Genomic DNA, 16,590 nt, shown 5'->3' with positions numbered 1-16,590 from the left:
CTCTAATCTTAGTGTAGTCCACAGGGAGATGGGAGCCAGAAGCTTGCAAGGCTGATTAGCCTCATCTACCCAACAGAGACTCACACAAGCTGGAAGGCAAGAACTGATACCCAGGGAGGGTGTTCTGACCTCCAGATGCATGCTACAGCACCACCTCCACCTCACATACACAAAATGCTGGAGGGAGTCAGGTATTTAACAGCTGGTGTGACTGCTGGGAATGGGCAGGAATCCCAGAACTTCAGGACCCAAGAGGGTGAGGCAGGAAGACTCCAAGTTGTGTGGCAGCCTGGGCTCCATTGTAAAACCATGTCTCTAAACAAGCAAGCCCAAACAAGATCGGGCGAGCTGTGGTGATAGGATCGTGTGGGCCCTGAATATAAATGTTTTCACTGTTGTTGCAGGAACCACTTCAGAATGTGCTGGCCTGCTGGCGGGATCATTCCAGCTGACAGCATGTTAGTATGTATTGAAGCCAGGGTTAGGAGAGAGAGGCCTTAGAATTTGCATGTGGACCTCCATGCATTCCTTATGTGAGGCATTCTAACTAATCCCTGCCATCTCATGAAAATACAGCATCCCGTGAGAAAAGAGGACTTTGCCCACTGTGTTCTGCTTCCATCCTGTGCCTCACTCCTGCTTTCCACGTTGTCAGTGTTCTAAGTAACATGCAGGTCACCACAGCTGTTCTCATGTAAAAGGTGTCCAATGTCAGCACCATTCATCTGCTTGGTGTCTAGCACAGACATTTTTGGGTATCATTTGGCCTCTGCTATGTCATGTTCTGGCTTTACGGTTATTTTGAATAAGATACAATTCATGTGTGATATAATTCATCTATTTAAAGTATGGTAAAGGGTTTTAGTGTATTCAGAATTATGCAACCATTGCCATAATCAATTTTAGAACCTTTTCATCACCTGATGAAAACCCAGTAAGTCACTCCATTTTTCCCAGCCTCATCCCACTCCAAACCTAGGCAACAGCTCTTCTGCCTCCTTTGGAACTGCCTATTCTGGAATGATATTACACAATGCATATTGTAACTGGCTTATTTCACTTACACGTGTTTTCCAGGCTCCCCATGTGGTAGCAGACAGCAATGTCTCACTGCTTTCTAATGCCAAGGCTCAGTATGTCACAATCTATTGACCTGTCAGCTCATGAACACCTGGGGGTTTCTATTCTTTAGCTATGATTTTATAAACCTCGAGGTTTTACATGGGCGTGGACTTTCACTTCTCTTGAATATGTGTCTAAAGAATGGCTGGCTAACACACATCTGAACATCTACCCTCTAGAGGACTCCAAGATGGTCACCCAAGGTAAAAGCACCATGTTATAATCCCAGTTTTCCTATCCCGCCCCCCAGCAACACTTCTAATCTGGCTTTCTAATTATAGCCCTCACAATGAGCAGGGCATCCCTTAAGGTTTTCCGTTGTATTAATTACCCCGAGAGCTAACTTACGAGTGCCTTCTTACATGGCCATTGGTACTTTTATATCTTCTTTAGAGAAAAGTCTTTTCAGATTCTTTGCCCTTTATGACTTTTTTGTTTTGCTTTTGTTTTTCAAGACAAGGTCTCTCTGTGTAGCCCTGGCTGTCCTGGTACTTCTTCTGTAGACCAGGCTGGCCTCCAACTCAGAATTCGCCTGCCTCTGCCTCCTGAGTGTTGGGACTAAAAAAACCCTGGCCACCACCCAGCTGATCCTTTGTTCTTTATTCTGATTTTCGTTTAGACAAAATTGTGTATATAATCTTCCTGCTTCAATCTCCCAAAGCGGGAAGGTTCTCCTTTCCTTACAGAATTTACCTCTGCTATCGTCTCAGTCTCTGACCAGACAAAGACTTTTCAAATATCCCCGTGTTCCCATAAGCTATCTTTACACATTCCTGATTTGTATCTTCCAAATCTCAAAGGTAGTTTCAAATAATACCCATTTATCTGTTTTTTCCTTTTTCTGCTGTGTTTTAAGTGTAATATTCAAGAGATCACCACTTAGAAGTGGGCCAGAGAGATGAGTCAGCAGTTCCAAGCATTTCCTACTGGACAGAGGACAGGTGTGGTTCCCAGCACCACATCAGGTGGCTCTCAACCATCTGTAACGCCAACCCCAGGGGAGCAAACACACTCTTCTGGCCTCTGGGCACACATACACACACGTGTGTGTGTGTGTGTGTGTGTGTTATATATATATATATATATATATATATATATATATGTATATATGCAGCACATACACATAAAATAAATCTTTACAAATTACACTATAAAATGGCTGCAGTCTTACTTGCAGGTCTGAAATATACTCGAATTTTATTTATTATTTATTTTTATCTGATTTGGTTTTATTTTTGTGACAGATAACATTTTCCAACTCAATGCCCAATATAAAATATCACATAGTACAATGCATCTAAAATCTCACTGGGTCACTAATGGAGGCTGACAGAGGAGGTGGAAAAAGAAAAGTTACTGTGTAAGGTTACAGTCTCTATCTGGGAAAACAGTTTTGGAAATATATACTTGTGACAGTTATACAATACAGTAGGTATTAATGCCACTGAGTTGTAAACTCAAAAAAAAAAAAAAAAAAGGTTTTAAAAGTAAAGTTTAAGATGACCATGACCAGAGGCAAATCCCTATAAGCCCTGCACCAGACACGGAGACACTTTACAACCAGACCAAGCTATATAAAGATACTAGGAAAGAACAAGACAAAAAGGCCAATGTTATGTTCTATATATTCTACTATAATATAAAGCTGATGAACAGTCACACTTGAAAAAGACTGAATGTGTCACTTCAGTGCAGCACATTGGATGACAGTCAGTTGATAAAGGGCCAGTGCACAGTAAGAACAACTTTCCTTCTGAATCTATCTACAACACCCTGTTTCATGGCCAGGGGTCAATATCAGCTGTCTTCCTCAATGTTTTTTTCACATAGGTTTTGAGACAGGGCCTCTCACTGAACCTGGAACTCAGTGATTTGGCTAGATTAGCTGGCTAACAACCTGCCTTGTCAGTATGTAGGTTCTTGAGATACAAATTCTGGTCCTCACCTTTAAGATGGGAAGCAAATTACTAAGTTGGTGATGTACACTTTAATTTTTTTTTTGTTTTTTATGTTTAGAGGTGTTTTGTGTGAATGTATGTCTGTGTTCCACGAGCATGCTGGGTGCCCAAGGAGGCCAGAAGAGGAGCCCTTAAGACAGGAGTTGTATATGAATGGTTGTAAGCGACCGTGTGTGCTGGGGTCATTCAGCCATCTATCTGTCCAGCTCCGGATTTACCTGTTAGAGAGGATAAAGTGACAGACGAGGTACCTGGCTAGATCGAAGCTTCTTATTTTCCAAGTGGTTCTTCTCCTGAAGCAGGGCTTCCTTCTTGGAGACAATGGCCTCGCGTTTCTTCAGATCTTCCTCCAGCATCTCTAGTTCCTGGCGCTGGCTCAGGACTTTCTCTACTTCTTCATCTAACCATTTCCTTTGCTCATCCAATTTCTATGTTGAAAGAAATACTATGATTTATTTCTCCTTTTACCATAAAAAATCTTATCATTCTAAGTGGCTAAACTCTTTAAAACAAACAGTAAAACGATCAGAGCAACTCCTTTTGCCCTCTGACTGGATTCTGCTTAACGTGCTGTGTTGTTTCATAGGGGGTTGAACCTCATCACCCACTGTTACTCCGAAGCCATTTGTACCTGACGAAGGCAGACTTTCTCTGTCCTTTTCAATCAGGTTGGTACCCAGCTGTGGAGAGGCTGTGCTCCCCCAGGCTTCCACAGGAAGTCCTGCAAGAACAGGACTGTTGAGCTCCCTGTGACTAATCTGACCTACTGCCTGGCCGGCACATGGTGTCTGATACAAGGCCTCATGCGTAAGTAAATAAATATTCTTGTCTAGCAACACTGGGATAAGTACTCCATGAAAAAACAAACCCATCTTGTACCTTGTCAACCTCAAATACTAAAATAAAGTACAAGGGTGGAAGGGTGGACGAAGTAGCTATGTTAGTATTCTGTTAATTAAACACTACAAGTACAAGTGTAAAGACACCATGCCTGCCGCCACAGGCACATGGAAATGCCATTAAAGCCACTAAAATAACAAATGCATAGAAAGTGTAGTTCTCCAAGAGCCCCACGAAAGAAAGCTGGAAATGTCTATGAAGACATCGAGGAAGCAGACATGGACTCCCAGCCTGCAGTCCCAGGACTCCAGATGGAAGTGTGAGGATCCGAAGTTCAGGGAATTCACAATATCAGTGAGGGTAGCAGATATGTTCGAGCAAAGAGCAGTGTAGCTAAGGCAACAGGACGACGATCCTGTCAGGACTAGCCACCCAGGCAACACTGAAGGCTACAGTAGCAGCAGGTCTGCCATTATCAGGAGTGGAGTGGCTAGGTGCCCAGATACTACACCCAATAAGAGGCCTTATAAAGTTCACAATCAAATTAATATTTATAGCCTTTCTCAGCTGTGAGTGGGGTTCCCAGTAGAAAAAAGACAGTTATAATTGTTGAAAATATTTCTGAATGCAAATGGTATGTGGAAATACAGCCTTATCCTAAGTGTCACTAATGCAGTATGAAAAATGTAAGTAATGTATTTCAAAAGGTAAATAGATATATTTGTATTCTCAATATAATTACAATTCTAAGTATTCTTTTTCTCAAATATTTTCAATTTCTTTGACCTTTGAAATTAGTTTATGGTTTATGGTTTTCTTTTAAAAAATATGACACTTTAATATGTTATAGTACATATACAATTTGGTTCTATTTGAATGTAGAGCTCCGGAGCTTAGAAATACACCTGTCTCTATAAATAAACAAAATCTAGTGAACCTAGATTTCATACAATATTAAATAAATCACTCCTGCCAACATAAAAAGAACACATTTCTGGATGAGAAGTAATTTAATTAAAATGTCTTGAAAGAAATGTAGGACATTTTATAAACTAGTGAAAAAAATCTAATGTTGCAGGAGCTTATTCAGAATCTGCTGTGTTTAACCTATGTATAGACACTCATGAGCACTGAGAGAGTTAGAGACACTGAGCTGAGCTCACTGACCTGGAATTGGTCCACACTTCTGAAAGGACCTTTGCTTCTGTTCAAGTTAAACGCATCCATGTCCTCAGCCTTGGGGGTCAGATCTTCTCCCTGTCCTGCTTTTAACTGCAGCTCCTGGACACAGAGAGATGAGATGCTTTATTCACTTGATGACCCGTCTCTCACTACAGATGCAGATAAATTACCTTTCTTCTCCCTCTTCCCTCTCCCACTGTCCCTTTCCTTATCCATGCTGGGTTAGACCCAGAGCCATGAATGTGCAAGGTTAGACCCCAGAGCTACCTGTGCACCAAGTGTGCTCTGTTGAATTTACACCCACCAGCTTGGAGTGGTTTTCTTAGCATTCACAAGCCTTGTTACAAGAGTGAAATAAGACACAGAGTGAGGTTGCCTCAGGGTTTACTAACTCGGTGGAGCCTGGTTTTCATTCTTTGTGTTAAGAATTAGCACGTTCGGAGATTGTGATCCTCACAGTCACCCACTCTGCCTACCTGCCATGGGTGTGTCTGAACGGATTCTAGTAGAAAAGAGTCAGGTGGTGGCTTACAACACCTGTCCCTGCTCCAGGGGATCAGATGTTCTGAACTCTGTGGGACCTGTGCTCAGATGCATTCACAAAGACACACGCCCACATATATAAAATGAAAAATAAGTACTGTTTTTAAATGGGAGCCTGTAGAACTTTGTAAGGCCAGATGGAGCAAAGCCTTGAAGAGATCAGTCTCCAGCTCTGTTAGCCTCCCTCTGCATCCTAAGGACTAAACCAGTGCTTGTAGTGTCCCCACCACTGACCCTGCGATCAGGAAGGAGGGCGTGGGTCAGAGGAAGCCATAGGTTAGATGGTCCACATATGCTGGGTGGTAACTCAGGGAAAGAAATACAGGGAGAAGGAGACCTAAGGACCTGGCCTTCTTCAAGAGGCCTAAGGATTATCTAAGTTCTCAGATTTGGACAGATATTTGGTTAAACATGAGTTTATTTCTTGCTGATCTACAGTGGAAAAGTCTAGAAGTTGAAAGTGTTTAGATACTTTGATAGCAATCCCATCTGATAATTTTAGATCTACTGACTTCAACCAGTTCAAACAGTGGTTCTCAACCTATGGGTCATGGCTTCTTTGGCAAACCTCTGTCTATAAAACTATGGTATTATGATTCATAACAGTAACAGAATTACAGTTATGAAGTAGAAATAAAAATAATTTTACAGTTGGAGTCTCCACAGCATGAGGAGATATAAAAGGGTCCCAGCATCAGAAAGGCTGAGAACCACCGAGTTCAACACGATGCTTAGTGGAGTATGGTGTATGCCTGTAATCTTGTTACTCAGGAGGCTGAGACAGGAGAATCACATGTTTGAGGCCAATGGAGACAATAGTGAACACACACACACACACACACACATACACATGCATGTAGAGATATATATACAGAGTGTTAGCACACACTTGTCTCCTGACTGCCATCATGAATTTGAGGCCAGCCTGGGCTCCACAGCGAGTTCCTATCACAAAAGCAAACAAGTAGAGAAAGCAGTAGAAAGTGTATGGATTGGGGCTTTAATAGTATAATTTACTTCAACGAAACACTTCCTAATGGTATTCTGCTATCTTCATAGATCAGCACCTAGCCCAGTCATCCTGAGAGGCTTCTGCCAGTGTCTGATGAGAGCAGCTGCAGAGACCCATTGACAAACATTGAGGAGAGCTCGGGAAACACAGTGGAAGAGGAGAAAGAACTGTAGGAGCCAGAGGGGTCAAGGACACCACAAGAACACAGAATCAACTAAGGTCCTTATGGTTGTGTGGCTTGGAGTTCTGGTGGGTCTCCTCAGAGTAGAAGTGGGAGGGGTGTCTCTGACTCTTTTGCCTGCTCTTGGGGCTGTTTTCTTCCTACTAAGTTGCATTGTCCACCCTTCATGAGTGGGGTATGTGACTAGCCTTACTGTAAATTGCTATTTCCTGTTCTATTGATATCCCTGCTCTTTTCTGAAGGCAAACAGAGGAGGAGTGGATCTGTGGGGGAGGGGAGGTTAGGGAAGGGGTACTGGGAAGAGTGCAGAGAGGGAAAACTGCCGTTGGAATGTAATGTATGGGAGAAGAATAAAAATAAATAGTCATAATCAAATCTGTCCTGCATTACTGGTCAAACTACAAAATGCTGTTGCTGTTGCTATGGAAAACCAGCCAGTGTCAGCTCCTCAAATACCCAAGACTTAAAAAGGCAGTGAATACCATGTCAGTGTTGGCAGTAGCATTACGTGAAACACTACAAACTACAACCTGAGCATCCACTGATGGGTAAAAACTAAAACATGGAGAAGGCTGGACATGGGGCACATACTTAAGTCCCAGCACTCAGGAGGCAGAGGCAGGAAGATTTCTGAGTTTGAGGCCAGTCTGGTCTACACAGTGAGTTCTAGGACAGCCAGGGAAACCTTGTCTCAAAACAAAAAGTAAAAATAAAATGTTAAAACCAGGGGCTGGGGAGATGGCTCAGAGGTTAAGAGCACTGACTGCTCTTCCAGAGGTCCTGATTTCAAATCCCAGCAACTACATGGTGGCTCACAACCATCTGTAATGAGATCTGATGCCCTCTTCTGCTATGTCTGAAGACAGCTATAGTGTACTTATATAAATAAAATAAACAAATCTTTTTTAAAAATTTTAAAGCCATTTGTTTGCTTGTTTTTAAGGTAGTCTTGCTATATTGCCTAGGATGGCTTCAAACTGTTGGGTGCAAGAAACCCCCCTGTCTCAACTTCAGGAGCTAGGAGTACAGATGTTACTACACCTGGTTTCACAGTGAGGAGCTCAAGGTCCTGACAAATCCTAAACACAGACAGACCCTGGAAACACTGCAGGTAAATGAGCCAGATGCCCAAGGGTGCATTATCCCACTTACAAGACAGACACAGAAAACGCAAATCCACAGAGGCAAGCTTGAGGAAGGTGCTGACAGAAAGTTCTTAACAGTTATACAATTTCTTGGGGCCAGAGAGATGACTCAATGGTTAAGAGCACCGGCTGTTCTTCCAGACGACCTGGGTTCAATTCCCAGCACCCACATAGCAGCTCATAACTGTCTGTAACTCCAGTTCCAGGGAATCTGACATCCTCACACAGATAAAACACATAGGCAAAATGCCAGTGTCCATAAAATACAAATAAAAAATTATAAAAATAGTTGCAGTTTCCTTTTGAAGTCATAAAAGTTTTAAAAACAAATGTGATGGCTGCGCCTACTGCTAATGTAATTAATCACAGAATTAAACATTGATAAGGGTTAGATGTGTTTTACACACACACACACACACACACACACACACACACACACACACACACACACACAGAGTCACACTTCATTGAGACTGGCAAGGCCCACAAGCCATCTCAGTGAATACAGTGCTTGTCACCAAGCCTGATCCAAACACGTGTGAGGTAGAAGGAAAGAGCAGGCCCTGCAGCTGGTCCTCGGACCTCCACACATGCACTGTGGCCCATGTATACCCACATTTACACACAGGGAAAAATAAGTGCAAAAATGAAAATTTTATAATTATAAAAAAATAAACTGTAATGATGTCAAACCCACTGTATGGTAAAGAAGTTACATCCCAATGAAGTTATTATAATAGCAAAAATATTTAAGAATGGGCAAATGGTTTCCCAGCTCCAGAACTAGGTTCTGTGTTTGAAAGCACACGGTAGTCAATGTTAACCTACATCTACTCTGGAGTGCTGACAATGGAGGAGCTGTGGTGCAGGGATAGATGGTGTATCCCCTTCCCTCCCCCCAAGACTCTAGAACCACTCTAGAAAGAAGTCTTAATTTGAAAAGTCCTAGAGAGTTTCTAGTTGGGCTGCAGCGCTGGGCTCTGTTTGCTGTTTCCACAGATCAAAGCTGGCACACAGTGCTAGGAAGTGTTTTTAGGATCATCCTTTTCAAACAGTCCTGGGAGTGAAGTGTGATGAAGGCATCGTTAGATAGGAACAAACAGACACAGAGAGGCCACTGGCTTTCCCCATTCATCTCATGCAAGCAAAGGAATGCTGGGGCGGACACACCAGCCTCTTCCACACTGGGTGTGCAAGCAGATAGGGCCAGGCCTGCACTGCAACCCCCCACCCCCACCCCCTATCCAGCAGCAGGAACAATGAGTGACAAAGCATCCGAAAATGAGCAGCCCTTTACCGCGGACACTGTTTGCATGTTACCTTTATAAACTGACATTTTTGACATTTTTATCTAACGATCTGAGTTTTTATCCTTGTAACTTATTTGTGATGTCAAACCTTCAAGACAGTACTCAGAATTGAGTAAACAGCTTTTACTATGTGCTAAGCAAAGCTTTCCAAGAGTAAGGACAGTACTGAGAAACAGGCAAGGCAAGAAACGCTGCACACACCGGCCGAATGGAGGCCCGGGTGTTTCACACAATGCTTAGGAACTATGGACAAGATTACTTTGATTTTTTGTTGATCTCTCTTAATTTCTGCATCCAGCTGCTTCTTTTTCTCACTCTCTTCTCGAAGCCTTCTCTGCAGCTGCACTTTCTGGTACTTCATGTGATCCACGTTCTGCTCGAGCTCACTGGCCCGCTTCTCATTGTGGACGGACAGTGACGCCAACTTCTTACTCTCTTGCTGCTTCTTTTGTAAGACCTGAGGTCACACAGAATACTCCAGAATAAGAAAGAAGAGTCCCCACATTTCCGAATGACACAATATTCTCATTCAGCAGTGAGGGCAGCCATTTCCTCACATTCACATTTATTTTGACAGGTTCGCTAATACATGTCTACTTTTCTACAGTTCTTTTAAAACATTTTTAAAGACAGATCTTTCACTTCTAATTTTATAGTTGAAGGCATTGCAAGTTCATCAGATATATAAACAAAAGATGCTGAGACTTATGTTAATAATCAGGAAACTCAACCACTTTTGCTTTTTTTATGAAGAATCCTAACTTAAAATATATGTGGCATAAAGTATTCTAGTTACTGTCTAATCTGAAATCCATTTGCCTGTCTTCTGTATCACACACACACACACACACACACACACACACAGGCACAGTGGCTCACACCTATAATTTTGACACTGAAAAGGCTGAGGCAGGATAATCACAAGTTCCAGGACAGCCTGGACTAGAGAGTGAGAGACACTGTCTCAAACACACACACACACATGATTTATATATATATGGTGAAATATATGTGGGTATATATGTATATATAATATATGGTGAAAACTAAAACAACACAAAACTGAATTTATATATAAAATTATGCTATTCCAGACTCCAAATCTACCTGTCCTGTTCCATGGCACAATTACTCATGAAAGGTTTATCAGATATAAGGAGACATGTTTATGTAAATGGATCTACTCCCTTTTATTTTCTATGGATCCTGGAGGTAACTGCACAGTATTCTACTCTTATTTTGGCGTCCTATTTTTCTGGTTCAACTGTAGTCTGAGCCATTGCACCTCTGAAGAAGTTGAGTGGACTAGGTCATTTCCCCTGAAAGTTCATTACATTCAAAAGGATCTGTTAGTCGCACTAAAAACTCACTCACATTTTGCAAGTGTTTGTAGTAGTATTAAATCCCAGCATGCTACAAATTATTCCCAGGCAAACAAATGACACATCCAAGACTTGTGTCCTGGCACTGTGAGAAGGTAAGTGGATAGTGAATGGTGACTATGCTAGCTTTATAAGGCAAAACTAAGAGAATTACCGCAAGTTCAAGTTCAGCCTAGTCTACATAGCGAGTTCTAGGAAGCCTAAGGTTACATAGCAATACTGATAAATAAGCAAAAAGAATTAAGAAAGTTATTCATACATTACACAAGCCATAGTAATCACTATCTTAATTTTAGAAATAGATTACTAACACAAACATAGTTTTGCTTCATTTAAATATTTATGCAAACATTAAAGTTTACAGCAGCGCTACTTAAAGGGAATCTTGGACCAGCATTAATCAGACTGTTGTCTGCACTGCAAAACATCCGATTAGACTGAGGTAGCATTATTTCCATGAAAGACATCTTGTTTATTTCAGACAGAGAATAATCCAGGTTGGGCTTGAACTCATAATCCTCAGCTGTTTTGTATGCTGGAACTATAAGAGTATACCACCATACCATTTCTCTCTCTCTCTCTCTCTCTCTCTCTCTCTCTCTCTCTCTCTCTCTCTCACACACACACACACACACTAAATTAAATAATGACATTGTTTCCTCCCTTCCTTTTCCTCCTTCCAATCCTTCTTTTGCACTCCCACTTGATCTCTAATTAATGGTCTCCATTCCATTTTTGTAATTACTGTTACAGAAATATATGTACACACACATATTCCTAAATATATAACTATAACCTGCTCAGTCTGTATAATATTACATATATATGTGTGTATATACATGAAATCATATATATATATATAATTTTGTATATTGGATAGTCAATCGGAGCATCTTTCCCAGGGAAGACTAGTCTGCCACTTTCTGTTATCAGATGTGCAGATACACATTGTGATGGTTTGTACGTACATGCCCAGACACTATTAGGAGGTGTGGCCTTGTTGGAGTAGGCATGGCACTTGGTTGTGGGCTTTAAGATCCTCATCCTAGCTGTCTGGAAGTGAGTCTTCTGCTGACAGCCTTCAGACAAACATGTAGAACTCTCAGCTCCTCCTGCACCATGTCTGCCTGGACACTGCCATGCTCCTCCCTTAATGATAACTGAACCTATGATTCTGTAAGCTCGCTCCAATTAAATTTTGTCTTCATAAGAGTTGCCTTGGCTATGGTGTCTGTTCACAGCAGTAAAACTCTAAGACATACATCAAAGATAGGAGAAGGTCTAGAAGAGTACACTTTGTTTCAGCCCTCAGCTCAATTAGACATTTTTTTTTCTGAAGTTCAGTTGTGTCTTTTTATTTCCTTTGCAGCACCATCAGCAGAAGAGCACACACAGCAGAAAACAAGAGAAGGGGCTGCAGAGATGGCTCAGAGGTTAAGAGCATGGTCTGTTCTTCCAGAGGTCCTGAGTTCAATTCCCAGCAACCACATGGTGGCTCACAGCCATCGATAATGAGATCCTACACCCTCTTCTCCTGTGTCTGAAGAGAGTGACAGTGTGCTTATTTAAATTAAAAAATACTCTTTTAAAAAAGAAAACAAGAGAAGTAAACTTTGACCTATTCAGAGCTTGTTACTTTTTTGAGTGGAACTGTCATTTTTGTTTGAATTTGCAACAAGATAAACATCTGCTGCTACTTCTCTGGTATGTCAGGACCTATCTATCACTGCGGGGAGACACAGAGGTGATCATACTAAAAGAGCCCTTCCTTCTGATGTTCCTAGTACCACTTTAAACAGCACCAAACACAAAACCAAGCAGTAACAAAGCTCTGGATAGGTCAACTCTAATTCAACTCTACCTACAATGAGAGGTAGAATGGGGGAGATATGGTAGCACACCCTTTAACCCAAGCTCTCATGAGGCAGAGGCAGGAGGATGGTGAGGAAGACAGGCTTGGCTACATAATAAGATTTGGTCTCAAAAAGCGCAAAACAAATGAAACAGAATCACAAGCACATTGTAGAGTCTTCTCTTCAAAACACCAGGAAATGGCTTCCTTGCACAAAAATCTTTCTGTACAGAATATTCTTATAGAATAGGATGTGCATATGCATGTTTTCCCCAGAACTTCATGAACCTAGGGCCTCACCCATGCTCAGTAAACAACATGCTCAACCCTAGAAAAGAAGTTATAACTTTTTCTAAAGTTATTGCTAAACCCAAAGCATGTGGAAATGAAGTCTGTGTTGTTAAGTCCTGGTTAGGTCTTAAAGTGACTAACCTCTTAAACCAACCAATTACGGTTTCAAAAACTAAGAGAGTGCACATCCGCAGAATGTCTACAGAGTGCCACCTGGTCCCTGGTGCTGTATGTGCACCACTTCACTGTTTCTCTTTTGTCCTTCAGAAAAGGATACATTTTTTGCTATCTTTATGTCTTATATGTACGATTTTATTAAATGCTCATTGAATAAAAAGAATACACAACTCCAACTGTAAAATACATTAAGTAATGAAAACTCTAGGTAGAAGGAAATGTTATACAGTTCTGATTATTAAAAAACTGAATCCTATTTCTCTCAATACAAGAATCCTCAAAGGGTCTCACACACATGAGGTAAGCTCCCTCTCTCTCTACCACTGGCTTCATCTTAGCCCAGCAGGATTCAGAACTAAGAAAGGAGGGCTTGGTCGGGTGTGATGGAACACATCTTTAATGTCAGAACTCTGCATACTTGAACTCTGAGCTCACGGCCAGCCTGGACAGGACAACCAGGGCTACACACAATGAGACTCTGCCTCAAAAACACTAAACAAAACAAAACACAAGGAAGGTGGCTTTGTGAGGTTACTAGATTGTATTTTGTAAGTTACCTGAACTCTCAGCTTCGCGGCATCCATCTTTTTACGGAACTCTTTCTGCAATTTTACCTTCAAAGCAACATCAGAAAGGTCTTTGCTTTCCAGCTCCTGCAGCTGCTTCCGGGTTTCAGTGAGTTCCACTTTTGCCTGCTCAGCTTCGTGCTCCAGTTTTGTTACCTTCAAAGAATACTGTCTGCTCACAGACTTGGCATTGTCACCTTCACAGAGACACAGCAGGAAGAAGAATTACAAACTCCAACTCCAACCCTGCACTCTAACGTGTAGCGGCTACAACTGAGCTGTACTGTTAAACAGGCAGTTTGACCTTCGGGCTCTCTGAAACCCAGCTTGCTACCAGCCCTCAGTGACTGTTCCCGTCTGGTTCCAGCTGACTTCACGGCTTTCTCTGTTGTGTTTAATGTTATAGTGAAGATCTATTCTTTTATGTATGTGTATATCTGTATATGTCAATGCACATGTGTGTGATGCCCACTGGGGCCAGAGAGGCCGTCTGATTCTCTGGAGCTGGAGTTACTAATGGTTGTGAGTCCCAGTGTGGGAGCTGGGAGCCAAACCCAGCCCAGTGACTTGTTTATATCCTCTCAATCTGCAACTGAGGTTTGCTGGCATCAAGCTTCAGCTAAGGCATGAGGAGGCTAGAGAGACGGCTCATCAGTTAAGGGTACTGGTTGCTCTTCAGAAAACCTAAGCTCATTTCCCAGTACCCACATGGGGGCTCACAACCATTCACAACTCCAATTCCATGTGGTATATACACATGCTATGTGATACTGTGGCATGCATGTATATACATACAACAAATAAATATAATTTAAAAATTTTAAAGTATCCTTTAATACAGAGCTAACTATTCTTTATTTCATTGAAGTAGTTAAATATTTTTTAATTTATTTACTTATTTGTGTGTGTATGTGTGTGTGTGTGTGTGTGTCCCAAAAGTCCCAAGTGGAGGCCTGAGAAAAACTTTTAACATCAGTTCTTTCTTCTATAATGTACATCCTGGGATTTGAACTCAGGCTCTGAAGATGCTCAATTTCTGAGCCTCCTCAGCTGTGGTTCGGCTCTTCCCAGTTCCCTGAACTACTTTGTTGTTCTCAGTAAATCCAAGCTCTTGGTTGAGTTAGTAGAACCAGTGCAACAGACATGAAAATCTTTTAATTTTTAGGATAAAATGGAGTTCTTAATGTAAACACACGGTGAACTAGCTTCATATTCTAGAACTATACCTATGTAACGATGACAGAGACAACTGAGACTGCTGGAAATGGAAAGGCCAATGAGCCTGGGCTGCACTTGCCGCTCTCTGGCAGGCCTAAGCACCCTGATGAGGGATGTAGTAACCACCCCAGCCTGACAAAAGCTGGGTTTACCAAAGAAAATAACTCTTAAGGACAAATCTTTATATTTTCAGAGAAATAAAAATTATCTACAACTAAAGTACAATATTTAATGCTAACAATAAACTATCAGACTGAGGATATAGCTCATTGGTAGAGTTCTTGTGTAGTGTGCTCAAAGTCCTGAGTTCAATTCCCAATAAGGAAAAAATAATTCAAAACGAGCTAAGTCAAGATTGACTGATAATTAAGTGATTATTCTTAGGCCCTGGCTTACGTGGCAGCAGTTAGAAGCCAGCACATGCAAACACCTGAGCTACTTTGCCTTGGCTGTGTTATTACTGCTGTCATATTGCAGAGGGAATGTCATTCTGTAGCACAGGCTGTCCTGGAATTCACTACCTGGCGCAAACTGGCCCTGAACTCACAGAAATCATCCTCTTCAGCCTCTAATGAGCTTGGATTACAGAGGTGAGGCCCAGCTAAAATCCTGGGTTTAATCCCTGCCCTACAGGGGAAAAGGAGAAATGTTCCTTTAAGGTATACACATTAAGTGCCATGAAGTTTCAGCCAACACAGAGCTCATGGTAGCTGTAACAGTTTAAAGGTGAGTCTTGGCCTCAGACTTGTGAACATGCTGGCTCGGAGACATAACTCTTTAAAGCAACCCAAACTGCAGAGGACAGCTGTGAGCAGCTGCAGAGGACAGTTGTGAGCAGCTGCAGAGAATAGCCTTGGTGAGCTGCAGAGGACAGCTGTGGTGAGTTGCAGAGGACAGCTGTGGTGAGCTGCAGAGGACAGCTGTGGTGAGCTGCAGAGGACAGCTGTGGTGAGCTGCAGAGAACAGCTGTGGTGAGCTGCAGAGGACAGCTGTGGTGAGCTGCAGAGGACAGCTGTGGTGAGCTGCAGAGGACAGCTGTGGTGAGCTGCAGAGGACAGCTGTGGTGAGCTGAGAACTAGAGTGTACAACATCACATCACAGGCAGTCTCATATGTTCTTCCTAATCACACAAGTACAAGACACTGTTACCTGTTTTTATTAACTCTTTGATCAGATCTTCTTTCATCCTGATGTTAATTGTAAGTTCTCTCATTTTTTGTTTAGCTTTATTAAGTATGAGTTCTGAAGTCCTTAATTTTTGTAAGTTTAACTCTTGACTCTCTTGGAGAGATTCCATCTTCAAATCTTTAAAATCAAAGACACAAAAATCTCAGTGTATAAAATATTCAACTGAAGCAGAATTTTGAAATATTTAAAAACAGAACAAAACCAATCTAGAGTGTCTTGGTTACTTTTCTATTGCTGTGAGAAACCATCATTACTGTGGCAATTTATATAAGACATCATTGAATTTGGCTGACAGCTTAGGAGGGTTGGAGGGCTTGGAGGCCTGCAGGCAGAGCCAAGGCAGCAGGGACTGCTGAGAGCTCACAGCTTGACCCACAACCATGAAACAAAGAGAGCACAGCAGGAATGGTATGAGATCTTAAAACCTTAAGACCTGTCTCCCCCAGTGACACACTTCCTTCAACAAGGTCACCTCTCCTAATCCTTCCCACACAACCTACTAACTGGAGACCAAGTGCTGAAATAAGCCAATGGTAGTTGTTCTCAATTCCAACAACAGAGGTAGCAGAAGAACAGGAGGGGAGTCAAAACAGGAAGCATGTGCAGCAATTGACCCCTAAGCT

The 16,590-nt window shown here is 42.0% G+C and overlaps 1 protein-coding gene across 1 annotated transcript in view; it reads right to left on the bottom strand.

Moving 5' to 3' along the window:
* Positions 1-16,590, bottom strand: part of KIF27 (kinesin family member 27) — a gene marked incomplete at both ends in the record, with an annotated part of 58,258 nt that overhangs the window by 16,910 nt on the left and 24,758 nt on the right. Inside the window, 5 exons of the mRNA XM_080936648.1 lie at positions 3,332-3,508; positions 5,088-5,201; positions 9,553-9,750; positions 13,553-13,758; positions 15,929-16,084. Coding sequence (XP_080792774.1) covers positions 3,332-3,508; positions 5,088-5,201; positions 9,553-9,750; positions 13,553-13,758; positions 15,929-16,084 — 851 coding nt within the window. The remainder of the gene's footprint in view (positions 1-3,331; positions 3,509-5,087; positions 5,202-9,552; positions 9,751-13,552; positions 13,759-15,928; positions 16,085-16,590) is intronic.

Source organism: Micromys minutus (genome assembly GCF_963924665.1).
Source record: "Micromys minutus genome assembly, chromosome: 1".
Taxonomy (NCBI): Eukaryota; Metazoa; Chordata; class Mammalia; order Rodentia; family Muridae; genus Micromys; species Micromys minutus.
The sequence above is the reverse complement of the archived record's forward strand: the minus strand, read 5'-3'. Positions and strand labels throughout refer to the sequence as shown.